The sequence below is a fragment of the Hypomesus nipponensis genome, chromosome 14 (genome assembly GCF_054491055.1).
Source record: "Hypomesus nipponensis isolate SF chromosome 14, ASM5449105v1, whole genome shotgun sequence".
Lineage (NCBI taxonomy): Eukaryota > Metazoa > Chordata > Actinopteri > Osmeriformes > Osmeridae > Hypomesus > Hypomesus nipponensis.
The window spans coordinates 5,153,357-5,167,267 of NC_140374.1; the positions used below are offsets into that span (position 1 = coordinate 5,153,357).

Below are 13,911 nucleotides of genomic sequence, written 5' to 3' on the forward strand. Positions count from 1 at the left end.
CACACTCGACACTACAGACTGGAAAGCTGGGTTTGAAATCATTGACTTCATGGTTTTCTAATCAGTTTGTCCTCTTGCCTTGTGGCCCTCTGGTCATGATATGGATTTCCGACTGCAATTGTGAGTCGGTTTGAAACTCAGCTGCCAATTGTCAGTCTAATCCAACTCTCGGTCGACCAATCAGCTTCTCAATAACTCTGTGTAAGGTTTCCATCCTGTCCATCTCGCTCCTCCCATCACCCCCCCCCCCCTCTCTCTCCCCTCCCTTCCTCTGAAATGTCTTGACTCTGCAGTTTCAGCAGCTGTCCAATCAGAGCCTGAGCTCCACAGCTGGGACAACTGTATGCTTCCGAACGGAACTAATGGTTCCATCGTCTTCTCATGGATTAAGACAGGGTGCTCACTGCTCTGTCTGTCTGTCTGTCTGTCTGTCTGTCTCTCTCTCTCTCTCTCTCTCTCTCATCCCATCTCTTCTGATTTCCTCATCTCCTTGTCGACTCCCACAACTCGGTCCCTCTCAGTCTGTCAATGTAAATGTCATGGCTGGCATGTCTGGCTGTTGCCCGTCTTGGGCATGGCATGGCATGGCTGGTGCTCATGTTGGGTTGGCTTTTAGGATGGTGCTGTGGGTTGTCCCGGTGTCTCGTGTTGTCCACACTCTGGGGTTGGAGGGAAGGCTGCTCTGCCCACGTGGGCAGCACCAACACCAGCGAGCCAGGACAGGGAACAGGGGCTTTTTACCGGGTCAAATAAAAAAGCATCTGAAAGTCTCTGGAGTCTGATCTGAGTCCAAGTTCAGCTCTGCAAGAACGAGAGACACGCAGAATCCAGATGAAGTCATGAAAACTGTGGCTTTTAATGTAAACACTACATTCGATTGGTATTTCCAGCACGAACATCCCACATGAGATAACAACCATTCACTAAAGAGGAGGGAGCAGAAAGCAGCACAGAAAAGCATTCACTATGAGAGGAGAACAGAAAGAAACGTGAAACCCCGGGAGAGGGAGGGAGAGATTGAGAGGGGGGGGGAGAGAGAGCGAAGGAGAGAACATGTAGGTGAGAAGAATGTCAAAGCTGCGCGTCATCTCGTCATAACACGCAGCGTCACTTTTTTTCCAAAGGTAGAAAAGTGAGCGAAGGCAGATCGATAGAGGAGGAGAGTAACATTGTTCCAAATCTACGTGTGGGGAGTGAGAGAGCTGTGCTTTTCAATGCAGACCTGGAAGGTGTGCAAACTAAGAGAAAGAGAGGAGAGAAAGGAGAGAGAGAAAAAGAGACAGAGAGAGAAAGAGAGAGGAGAGAAAGGAGAGAGAGAGTGGTGAAGGACTCTGTACAGTGTGAGGCCCTGCCCCTGTACCTCCTACAGAGGCAGGATGGGCAACAAAGTGGTTCTTCCAAAATAATAAAAATAGATATCATATAATGATGTCATTATAAGTCAGGCTAAGGACACAGGAATGCAGGGAGAACAGGCAAAAAGAACATGGCTACTCATAGAACATCTAGATCATGGGTTAGTCAGTAAGAACAGTTCCCACTGCACCATGGAAACCCTTGCAAAACGTCTCTTTTTTAAAAAAGGGGAGAGAAACAAATGTTCTGTATAGCTACAAAGCACGAGAAATATACTTTAATAATATTACACAATCCTCATCATCATCATCATCGGCATTGTAATTCTTATCATTGTCATTTATTAATGTCACTTTTTTATAGTCACTTTTTTTTTTTTTTTTTTTTTACTAGTCACACTCCCATTTCTTTATAGATTCTAGAACCTGCGCGTCTACAGAACCCGACCCTGACACAGGTTTGGTGACCTCTAACCCAGCAGGACCACTTCACCAGCAGGGATTGGCTGATTTGACCCCCCACCCCCCTTCAATCCCCACCGTCACCACGCTACACTAGGTGGAGACATTCTCTTCTATGGCCGGCTTTTTCTATTTTTCTATTTTTGTTTCTATTTTGTTACATTTTTGTCAACAGTGTCTATGTGAAGTGTTTAACTGTCTCTATATACAAAGGCTGAATATCTCATGCTGTTCTTGTGAAGCGGGGGGAGGAGGGCAGGCCGGGTGAGGATGGGGATGAGCAGGGGTGAGGTTTAACCTCTAGCTTGACCCCTGACCCCTGAAAAGGACACAATGGAGGGGTACATGGGGATGGACGGAGATGGAGGAAGAGAGGGATGGGGGGGGGGGGGGGTGAAATGTGAGAAGTGTGTGGTGTGAGTGCAGTGGTGTGTGTGGGATGGACAATCAATAAATACATGAATAAATTAATCAAAGATTAATACAAATAAAACAAACGCGAGGATCTTTACGTGAATGTGTTAGTGGTTAGGTTGATTCTAGATCTAGGCCCTAACCTGCCAGGCATCTGGACTTGGCACTGATATGACATTTATCACACAACCTGATTCAGAGGTTCAGAGGCTTGGCTCACTTGACGTGGCCCACTGTGCACGCAGCCAATGGCAAGGCTGTTAAGAGAAACAGGAAGTAGGGTGTTTTGAGTGAAAGGATGCCTCCGATCTTCTTGAGGTCGAACAGCTGAACTAAACAAATGGAGGGATGAGGGTCCCCATTCTCAGGGGACGAGGATGAGGGTGGATGAGAGACTGGACTGACGATAGCGTGCCAGTGTGTGCTAGCTGGTCTGACTGAGATGAGACCGTGTTAAAACTAGATGTGTTTCTACATCAGTACAGCATTGTTACATACAGGCAGGCTGGCCTGGCCGTTGTGATTTCATCTGGCCTGGCCTGGTCTAGTCTAGTCTGGCCTGACATGGTCTAGACAGGTCTTGTCTGCTCTGGCCTGGCCAGGCTTTTGTGCACAGCTTTGCCCAGTATAGGCAGATACACATGTCATAAATATAAACATGATCAAACAATAAAACATGAAAGAAAAAAAAGAAAAAAGAAAAAACACATTTGTAAAACGAGTGAGGGTTGTTTTGTTATAAACAGAAAGACACAGTTGGAAAGGGTTTGATCTAGAACCTTGATAAAGGCCGGGCTTCTTTAGCAAATCAGTTCTGTCGGCAGCTCTTTGAAGACAAACTAAAAACATTATATATATATATTTATTTATATATACGTATGCCTATTTTAAAATTATCATTATTAATATTTACCAAGTTGCATTTCAATTAGGATCATTTCCAGAAGAGGGGGGGGGGGGTTGCGAGAGAGAGGGGGGCAGGGGTGGGACTGATCGCGCTCAGTACAAGCCACACCCCCTCAGGTTGTTGGCGATGATGATGTCAGTGACGGCGTCAAACACCACCTGGATGTTCCCTGTGTCGGTGGCGCACGTCAGGTGACAGTAGATCTCCTTGTTGGGCGAGCGGTTCTTGCTCTCAAACTGTGCTTGGATGTAGGCAGCAGCGTCCTCGTAAGTGTTAGGACCTGGGGGGAGGGAGGGGGGCAGGCGAGGGAGGGAGGGAGGGGGCAGGCGAGGGAGCAGACGATTATTGTGCGACTTGTGTCAGTGTAATCATAACCGTTTCTTTCTGCTGTGTCCTTCTGTCCCTTATGGTTTGGTGTGTGTGGTGTATGTGGTGTGTGTGTAGTATGTGTGTGTGGTATGTGAGTGTGTAGTATGTGTGTGTGGTATGTGAGTGTGTAGTATGTGTGTGTGGTGTGTGTGTGTGTGTGAAGTATGTGTGTGTGGTATGTGAGTGTGTAGTATGTGTGTGTGGTGTATGTGGTGTGTGTGTAGTATGTGTGTGTGGTATGTGAGTGTGTAGTATGTGTGTGTGGTTATGTGTGTGTGTGTGTGTGAAGTATGTGTGTGTGGTGTGTGTGTCAGGGAGTCGGGCTACTAATCCGAAGGTTGCCGGTTCGATTCCTGGCTGTGCCAAAAAATGACGCTGAGTCCTTGGGGGAATGTCCAAAGAGCGTTTGCTAAATGACATGAACATGTAATGTAAATGTGTAGTATGCAGCATGTGGTGTGTGGTGACTATGTGGTGTGTGTGTTTGTGATGTACGGTATGTGTGTTGTGTGTGTGGTGTGCAACAAGGGAGACAGCTCATCCTCCCCCTGGCTGATGAAGCTAGCTGCCTCTGCTGGCCAAGCTGCGGCTGAACACCTCAGTCCAGAACCCAGGAGAAGAGACACGCGCTGAACTCCCCTCTCTGCCTCTTCCTCTGTCTTTGCCTGTCTTTCTGTCTCTCTGTCTGTTTGTCCACCCGTCTCTCAATCTCTGCCTCTCCACCCGTCTCTCTGTTTATCTCCCTCTCTCTATGTCTGCCTGTCGTTAACTCTGTCCATCTGTCTCCCCCTGTTTGCACGCTCTCTGTCTGCCTGACTGACTCTCTCCCTTCGGTTCCTTAAGCAGGTTGTTGGTGGGGTCTGGCATCTGTAATGGAGTGCTGTGGTGTGAACTGGGCTGGGCGTCTTACCTGTGTATTCGGGGAAACAGATACTCAAAGCAGACTTCTTGATCTTCTCAGCAAACAAGTCCTTCTTGTTGAGGAAGAGGATGATGGAGGTGTCAATGAAGAACTTGTTGTTACAGATGGAATCAAACAGCATTAGAGACTCGTGCATGCGATTCTGCAGAGGGGAAGATGAGGAAGAGGAGGGGAAAGAGGAGAAGAAGGAGGACAGGGAGGACAGCAAGAGAATGGAGGGAGAGAGAGAGAAGAGGACAGGTTAGAGTCAAAGCAGTATAACCCTGGCAGAAGTAGCAGAGTCCCAGTCAGCCTGGACAGGAAGGAGGAGCCCCATGAAGCACCCTAATAGGACAGAACAGGAGAGAAGATCAACCACGTGACTTGTAAACCACCAATCGGAGCAGTGTGAGGCGGTGTGCGTTGGCAAGGAGAGATGGCGGGGTGCCTGTTATCTGGGCTGCTGTGTAAATAAGAGCATGATATTCTTAGTCCGGTGTGACGTGTGTGTGAGAGACGGTGGCGGTGTGTGAGGGTTTGTCTCAGTCCCAGCCGACATCACAAGAGTCAAATGGACAGAGGAAGAAAAAAGAAAGAGTAAAAACTCCAGAATCCAGTAGAAAGAATCCAATGCGTGTTTTCATGTGGTGCTTTATTAGGATGTTCTTCATAAAAATACACCTTTCAATAAATAACAACACCGTTGAAGAGTGCAAGGGAAGGAAAACATGATAGAAGAGAGGAGAGCAGGGGAGAGAAGAGGGGAGGGGAGAGAGGAGGGGGGGAAAGAGAGGAGAGAAGAGGAGAGTAGAGAGGAGGAAAGAGGAGGAGGGGAGAGGAGTAAAGGAGCAAAATAGAATTCATTACAGAAGTGAAATATCATACAGCTTCTCCAACCAAGACATGGACAGCTGGAGAGTGGCCAAGGGGTTACGGTAGGGTTGGAGGGCAAGGTGAGTGTATGTTATTTTTGTAGGTTCTGGGAAAGGTTGAGTTGCAGGGGATAATGTGTTGGTGTCTTTGGTAGGTTGAGCTGGTGACTAACAACATTCATTGTTTATATAGTTTATTATTTGTCCATTGTATTTATACCATTTATATTTATATCATTACCATTATTTATAATGTTTTCATTACTGCATTCTTTTTATGTTTTGCTTGTCTTTCTGCTGCTGAAAAACCCATATTTCCCCGCCTGGGGATTCCTGACGTTTTGATAATCTTATCTTTTAGCTAAGGTAGGATTAGTGGCAGACAGGTTGGTTTCTCTAAGAGGTTATGTACATTTGAAGCAGACCAAGACACAGCCTTTTAAAACGAGCAAAAAAGCTGTGCATCATGGGAGCTTCGCTAATGAGGTTCTCTGACCTACAGGTTAGGCTTGAGTCTGAGGAGCATTCTAGAACACACAACACTCTAGAACACACGTTTGCAGCATTCTGGAACACACACGTTCGCAGCACCCTAGAACGCACGTTCGCACCACTCACTCTAGAACACTCACGTTCGCAGAATTCTAGAATACACCTGCCCTAGACCTGTCTACCGCAGTAAAGCCCTGTCTGGATTCCCCAGTTCTAGATGCTACTGTTACATCCTTCATGTCTGCAGTATATGTTCTGAAGGCGAGGTTCTCGGCTGCCCAGGGAGGCGAGAGAACAACGTCCTCCTCCTCCTCCTTCTCACACATCTGTGTGTCAGGTTGAAGTCGCTTGCAGCTGTTGTCATCTCTCTCCCTCGCACACCCACTAGCGCCTCAGTAGTTCTACACCAGACACACGTCAATCCTTTTACCTTGGCTTCGGCCTCAATCACCTCAGTCTGACTGCCTGGGTAGTAAACGTCATCAACCGGTGTCCTCGACGCCTGCTCCTGTTATTGCCTATCAACCAGCGTTTTTATTGTCTGTCTGTCAGACAGGTTTAAGGCCAGAGACACAAACACACACAAACACACAGCCCTTTGTAACCCTCACACAGGCTATTCCCTGTCCATAACTCTGCTCTAAAGGGACCAGCAGTGCTTGAGACGGCAGTTACATTACAAAGACTGTACCTTGCTGCTGGCCTCCATTTTAGTTTGGCCTCTGGAATGGGAGAGAATGTCTCCACTATGGCACACAGGGGCTGTGAGTAACTCCACCTCCCCTCCCTCTCAAACACACACACACACACATCAAAACACACATCAAACAAACATACACACAGATGCACCTGGACCCTGTCTGGGCGTGACCCCGTAAAGCAGACCAATCAGAGGGCAGTATGAGTCAGAGCATCTGTCTCCATGACAACCTGTGAGGCCGTGGCTGGCCTGAAGGAGAGGAGTATTATTTAGCGGAGGGACATGGATTTCCTATCTTCTCTCTGGAACAGTATTTGGCTTGGGCAGACAGGGTGTTGTGACATTTGCTGTTCTCCCTGAGGGCCTGTGCCAGCCAGCATGAAACAGCTGACTTCTGGATAATGACTCCGCACCAGGTCACCACACACACACACACACACACACAAACACACACATACTTTTCAGTATGTGATACACCCCGCCTGCCCTCTGATAATTACAGATTAGCTGGGAATGAGCTGAGTTGACGAAACAACCTGCCGGTGTAACATGGGGACATCGCAGTCTCAGGTACGACTTCCACCTCACCAGAGAACGAGTCTGAACCAATCATCCCACTTCTGACCAGCAGACTTGGAGCAACAGCAGCAAGCTAAGCTAGGCACGCTATCACACGGCTAAGCACTTGCACTTAAAAGCAGAAAAAAACGTCAATAGAACGGACCAAAGGTAATCCACAGATTCACATTATTTACACAGCAGGCTACGTTTCTCCGTTCTCAAACGCAGCGATCGATCAACCAGCAGGGTCACAAAACTTTCTACAAAAAAACCCTCTCCTGTAACTCAACAGGCCTGCAGGAGGGGACGCGCACAGGAAACGTAACATCTGAAGACTACATGGACTCACCCCAAAACACCTTAGTGTCTGAGAGCCAGTGTTCTGTCCACGGCATGGACACTACAGCTCAGAGATCAATGGAAACTCCAAGGAGAGGGGCTGGTTGACAATGAATAATAATAAACAAGTACAAGTGTTTCTTTGGTTTGCTAGCGTGCAGGACTAGAGGATCGAAGAGAGAGAGAGAGAGGGGGGGGGGGGTACCCTGGAGTATAAGGGGTCTACTTAGGACAGGGAGACTTTCATAGACGGTGACTGGGCTTGTCGACACCGGGCGGGGCTTATGGCACTGTGGGGGTGGTCAGTAGAGGCCGCAGCCCCTCAAGTTGTTAGCGATGATCACATCCGTGACGGCGTCAAACACAAACTGTATGTTGTTGGTGTCAGTGGCGCAGGTCTCGTGGGTGTACACCTCCTTGTCGAGGGACTGGTTCTTATGCTCGTACTGAGACTTAATGTAGGCCGCCGCCTCCATGAAGGTGTCGGGACCTGGGGGGATTGGCAGAAAGAGACAGGAAACAGGAAGGACGACAGAACATAAATACGATATTAGTCCCGAAAAGTTGGAGAGGAAACAGTTTGACCTTCTCCTGCAGTGCAGCAGAGGTGGTTTAAAACCAGGTTTTAGTGATGCCATTAGACTAGTATTTCTCCCCCATCCTCTCTCTCTCTTTTTTTTTCTCTCCCCCTTTTTCTCTCACTTTTTCTCTCCCTCCCTCTCTCTCACTTTTTCTCTCCCTCCCTCCCTCCCTCTCTCCCTCCCTCTCTCTCTCCCTCCCTCTCTCCCTCCCTCCCTCCCCCTCTCCCTCTCCCTCTCCCCCTCCCCCCTCTCCCTCTCCCCCTCTCTCTCTCTCTCTCTCTCTCTCTCTCTCTCTCTCTCTCTCTCTCTCTCTCTCTCTCACACACACACACAGTCTCTCCCCCCCTTCTCTCTCCACCTCCCTCCATCAATCTCTCCCTCTCTTCCTCCCACTCTCTAATGCAGTCCAGCTAACCAGGAGAAAGGCCAGGAATGGAGGGATGCACAAACAGAGAGGGAAAGACGGGAGAAACAACAGTCTCCTCTCCTCCGTCCAGGAACGAGTAACGATCCCCGTCTAAGCCCATTCATCCCCTCCTCCCCCGCAATCCATCCGTCCTTCCGTTTCTGTTCATCCCTCTCTCCATCCTTCTATTGTTTTCAGCTTCGATTCATGCTCTATTACGTTACATTATAAATCTACTTCTACTCTGTTCTACGCTGGAATATAGAAGGCTGTATTTCTATTGCATAACATTCTGTGTATTGGCTGGGTCCTATTCTTACTCCAATCCTCAGTGATGGTCTACCTGAGTACTCAGGGAAGCAGATGGAGAGAGGAGACTTTTTGATCTTCTCCTGGAATATGTCCTTCTTGTTGAGGAACAGAATGATCGACGTCTTGTTGAACCACTTGTTGTTGCAGATGCTGTCAAACAGCTTCATAGACTCATGCATGCGGTTCTGCAGGTACATAGGATAACACGTCACTCCACGGTCTCGGACACGCACTGTCCGACACGCACTGTCACACACACACTGTCACGCACACACTGTCACACACACAAACGCACTGTCACAAACACACACACAAACTGTCAGGCGCGCACACGCAGCCCTGCACACTGAACGGCACACACACACACACACTTTACTGCACATACGGTGTGATAATCACAAAAGAGGAAGTGAAAAGAGGAAGACTGAAGAGAACACAAAGCTGCTTGTGATTCCGTCTGGAGGGATGGTGAGGGCTAGACGGCTGGCTGGAAGTGTCTTCCCCCAGGAGGGAATGGTGAGGGCAAGACTACAAGCTTGACCACGACACTGCAAAAACACCCTCTCAAATCGAAGTGCAAAAAAAAAAAGAGTTTTGAGCTTGCTCACGCTTAGTAAAACAAGGACATTGGGCTGGCAGTGCAATAAGGAAATGTCACTTGGTAAGATTTCTGAAAAGAATGTGTTGTTTACTTAAGTCCAACAATATTTCTAATCTAAAAACAAGATTATCACTCGCATATACAGTTTTTGCAGTGTATGGCTGGAATGGCTAGAGATTGTCCCTCAGTCTGTGCAGTTAGATCGTTAGATACCCTCAGGTCTATCTTTAATGACCATTAGATACCCTCAGGTCTAGAATGACCGTTAGATACCCTCAGGTCTATCTTTAATGACCATTAGATACCCTCAGGTCTAGAATGACCGTTAGATACCCTCAGGTCTATCTTTAATGACCGTTAGATACCCTCAGGTCTATCTTTAATGACCGTTAGATACCCTCAGGTCTAGAATGACCGTTAGATACCCTCAGGTCTATCTTTAATGACCGTTAGATATCCTCAGGTCTCTTTAATGACAGTTAGATACCCTCAGGTCTATCTTTAATGACCGTTAGATATCCTCAGGTCTCTTTAATGACAGTTAGATACCCTCAGGTCTATCTTTAATGACCGTTAGATACCCTCAGGTCTATCTTTAATGACCGTTAGATACCCTCAGGTCTAGAATGACCGTTAGATACCCTCAGGTCTAGAATGACCGTTAGATACCCTCAGGTCTATCTTTAATGACCGTTAGATACCCTCAGGTCTAGAATGACCGTTAGATACCCTCAGGTCTAGAATGACCGTTAGATACCCTCAGGTCTAGAATGACCGTTAGATACCCTCAGGTCTATCTTTAATGACCGTTAGATATCCTCAGGTCTATCTTTAATGACGTTAGATATCCTCAGGTCTAGAATGACCGTTAGATACCCTCATGTCCCTGTTTGATGATCGTTAGATACCCTCAGGTCCCTGTTTGATGATCATTAGATACCCTCAGGTCTATCTTTAATGACGTTAGATACCCTCATGTCCCTGTTTGATGATCGTTAGATACCCTCAGGTCCCTGTTTGATGATCGTTAGATACCCTCAGGTCTAATGAGGTTAAAGGGACAGGTTTAATGAATGGTTAAAAGTACTTTCATGGGTAACAGAGGCGATGTTCTATGAGCAGCACCTAGAAGAGTCGTGCGTGTGCATGTCAATGTTCTAAAGTGGCTTTTCTCTCCTCGTCTTCCGAACAAGATAGAGGGAGGGAGATGAGTAGCCCGGGGCATCAGGAGACGAGCAGAGGAAGCCCAGTTCGACAGTGAAGACGCAGTTCGGGGTTCGCCAGTTTACAGCTGTGACACAGGGGGCATTCATGCTGAGTAACAAGTCTTGCGTGCGACTTCACGATGTTGCTAATCCTCTCTGGTTGTTTTTCACACTGACTGCAGTTCCTTCTCTGCTGTGAGAGACTGTGGCTTTGTTCTCTTTGAGAGAGAGAGAAAGCGCAACATCCAATCAACACGGCCGTAATGACATTCACCTTTGGTTAACGCCGCCTCACAGAGAACTTGCATTCAGCCGACACAGGACTGCAACTCAAACAGATCTGTTCAGAGAGGCAGCTCGCACAGCATTGTGGGAAGCCCTGGCATGGCCAATAAGAGGTCAGAAATGACCACCGATCAACCGAAGAGATAAGGTGCCCATGTTGCGTGTCAGCTGAGCATGTGATTAGACGGAGGACGAGGTAACACACAGACACGCAAACGCATACACACGCACACACACCACAGCCAGAGAGAGGAGCTTTTTCTAACTACAGTTTCTGCTCTAGTGTTCGCTTCGGTGGGAGTGGTCATACCTGTCAGGTGATTTTGCCGGCCCCTCTGGTTGGTTAGAGAGGACAGTCGATGATGAGAAGGGACAGGATAAGGAGAGGCCAGGAGGGAAGGAGGGGGGCCAGCGAAGAAGAACTCAAGCCCGACTCATCTCCCCCCCACAGAAAACACACATGTTCACCACACGTACACGGACAAGCACACGCACACATCTCTCTCACACCCACACACACACACTGCCCCCAACGCTGAAAGGAGAGACTGTACAGCAGGAATAAGAAGACCCCAGCCCTGGCAGAAGTGAGAGTGGGCGACCAAGGTGTGTGTGTGTGTGTGTGTGTGCGTCAGCCGAAACACTGGAAGAGGCAGACAGGTGGAAAGAAAGCAAGGTGAACTTCCACTGTGCGCGCGTGTGTGCGGGTGTGTGTGTGTGGCAGTTGCGACCGCGCTCAACTGTTCTGGAGCGTAATACCCATCAATATGTCGACAGCTCATTTTGGTGTTCGCTGTTATGGCAACCTGCCTGGCGCTCGGCGCTGTAAATCCCATCGACACAGCCCAGCAGAGGAAGCAGGAACATCCGGCCTGGGCCTCTTCAGCTCTGGCATCACGGGCCCAGCTATTTATACAGCCGCCAACACGCCCCTGAGCTACGACGACCTAAAGGGGCACTTCGCTGGTCCTGGGTCAGGGTCCGAATACTTACCGGCTGGGCTGACCAGCCACAGCAGGATCCGTCTTGCCTCTCTATGTAAAGCAGTGGTCAGGGGGACGGCTTTGCATGAGGGATAGCTGTACACGGTATCTATACAACCTGATGTCCCAAACAACTCCCGCAGTAGGGTTTGCTTAGCCAAAACAGCGAGTGGATTATGAGCCTGCGCTGGAAGCACAGTGCCGTTAATGGATTCGAATGTTATATTATTTGAGAGGAATCGGAACTCTGGGCCTCGGAGGAAGAGGGAGCTCCCGTCCCTGCGCGCGCTCCGGCCGAAAGGTCGGGTTATCGATCGAACACGTGTGAACTTTGACACCTTGGAGAGCCATCGGAAGTCGGATGGATCGGCCTCTGAATAAAAGAACAATTGTAGGTGTGTGTGGGCGGGCGTGGGCGTGCGTGTGTGCGGGCGCGTGCGGGCGCGTGCGTGCGACTCACCGTGGTCTCGTCTTCGTGCAGAACCTGGTCATAACCACTCAGGGCCACGCAGAAGATGATGGCGGTCACGTCCTCGAAGCAGTGGATCCACTTCTTCCTCTCTGACCGCTGGCCTCCCACGTCAAACAGCCTGGACCACACACACACGCACGCAATTTTGAGACACAGAATCTTTGGGCAGCATCTTTAGCAGTGTCGGCTCATTAGTGGCTCATATTTGCATAGATCTTCTTCTTCCTCGTCATGTGTGTTTTTCAGGTATCTCTGAACGTTAGCTGACGGACAGATGGAGAAAGACAAAGACGTGCATCTGACTGGAGAGAACGAGAGATGGAGTAGTGTGAGAGAAGGAGAGCGAGTGGGAGAGAGAGGAGAGAGAGGACAGAGAGAGCAGGATAGTGTGAGAGGAGGAGAGACAGGCGGAGAGAGACATGAGGAAAGAGAGAAGACAAAAGGGGGGGGTGAGAGAAGTAGAGGGAGAGGAGTTTACGTGGAAAAAGAGGACACAAAGAATTGTGGATTGAAAAAAGAATTGAGCTGATACTGCTAATGTTCATAAAGACAATGGTGAAAACCCCTGCCTCTTCTTCACAAAGAAAAAGAGAGAGAAGGAGGAAGATGAGGAATTACACAGAGCAGATAATGAGAAGAGTTCCCTACAGGTCCCCTGTTCAGTCTAATCTCCTCTCATTCATCTGGTGACTACTAAAAATGGCATTATTCTATTACGCGAACAGTGGATTCTATAAATCACTCACTACATTCATCACATGGCAAAACCAAAACTGCTACCAGATGATGTCAAAATCCCTCGCCTGTAGCCAAGTTGTCAGACAACAAGCCCGCCAGGTGTGTGCGTGTACCTGAAGTGCAGGTTCTTGAAGGTGAAGTGTGTTTCTACGATGCCCGTGGTCTTGACCCGAGTCCTGAGGATGTCCTGCTCTGTGGGCTGGTAGTCTGCTGCGCCAATCCGGTCTAAACTGTCCAGGTAGCTGTGGACAGACAGGCAGGTCAGACGGAGGTCAGGACACGCACAGACAGGTCAGAGATGTAGACAGACAGGTGAGACAGACAGACTGACATGCGGGTTAGAGAGGCCGACATGAGGGCTGGTAAGAGCCAGATTGAGACGGCTGTGAAGCCAGTATTTATGGACGGAACTGAGCCAGGATAGAGACGGCAGATTCACAGGTAGCAGTGAGACTGGGATTGATGCAGACTTGTTAATTAAAAGACTTTCATTATTGATCTGACGGAGAGCGAGAAATAGGGAGACAGACTAAAAAAGAGAGAAAGAGGGATAAACAGTGGGGAAAGAGGCAGATGGAACAGCGGTGTTGCTTGTCAGAGGGGCTAGTATAGACACTAGAGGACAGCTAGGAGTATTGAGTGGTAGGTGTTCCCAGAGGGGACTCCAGAACAGAGCTGGACCAGGCTGGATCAACACAGCATCCTGACCTGCTACTCTCTGCTGCTGTGAGTGTGAGTGTGTGTGTGTGAAGGTGTGTGTGAGCGTGTGTGAGCGTGTATGAGCGTGTGTGAGAGTGTGTGTGAGAGTGTGTGAGCGTGTATGTGTGTGTGAGAGTGTGTGTGTGAGCGTGTATGTGTGTGTGAAGGTGTGTGTGTGAGCGTGTATGTGTGTGTGAGAGTGTGTGTGAGCGTGTATGTGTGTGTGAGAGTGTGTGTGAGAGTGTGTGTGAGCGTGT

The 13,911-nt window shown here is 48.7% G+C and overlaps 1 protein-coding gene across 3 annotated transcripts in view; it reads right to left on the bottom strand.

Annotated features, from left to right (window-relative positions):
* Positions 1-832: 832 nt before the first annotated feature.
* The window catches only part of gnao1a (guanine nucleotide binding protein (G protein), alpha activating activity polypeptide O, a), a 66,168-nt gene continuing 53,089 nt past the window's right edge, over positions 833-13,911 (bottom strand). The window contains exons 5-8 of one of the 3 annotated variants that reach the window (XM_084671327.1): positions 13,069-13,197; positions 12,206-12,335; positions 8,703-8,856; positions 833-3,418 (exon numbers count right to left, since the gene is read on the bottom strand). In XM_084671327.1, coding sequence (XP_084527453.1) covers positions 3,231-3,418; positions 8,703-8,856; positions 12,206-12,335; positions 13,069-13,197 — 601 coding nt within the window. In that variant the 3' untranslated portion in view covers positions 833-3,230. Of the gene's footprint in view, positions 3,419-4,417; positions 4,572-5,041; positions 7,863-8,702; positions 8,857-12,205; positions 12,336-13,068; positions 13,198-13,911 lie in introns of those variants that run through there. The other 2 variants (XM_084671325.1, XM_084671326.1) reach the window with 2 other exon arrangements.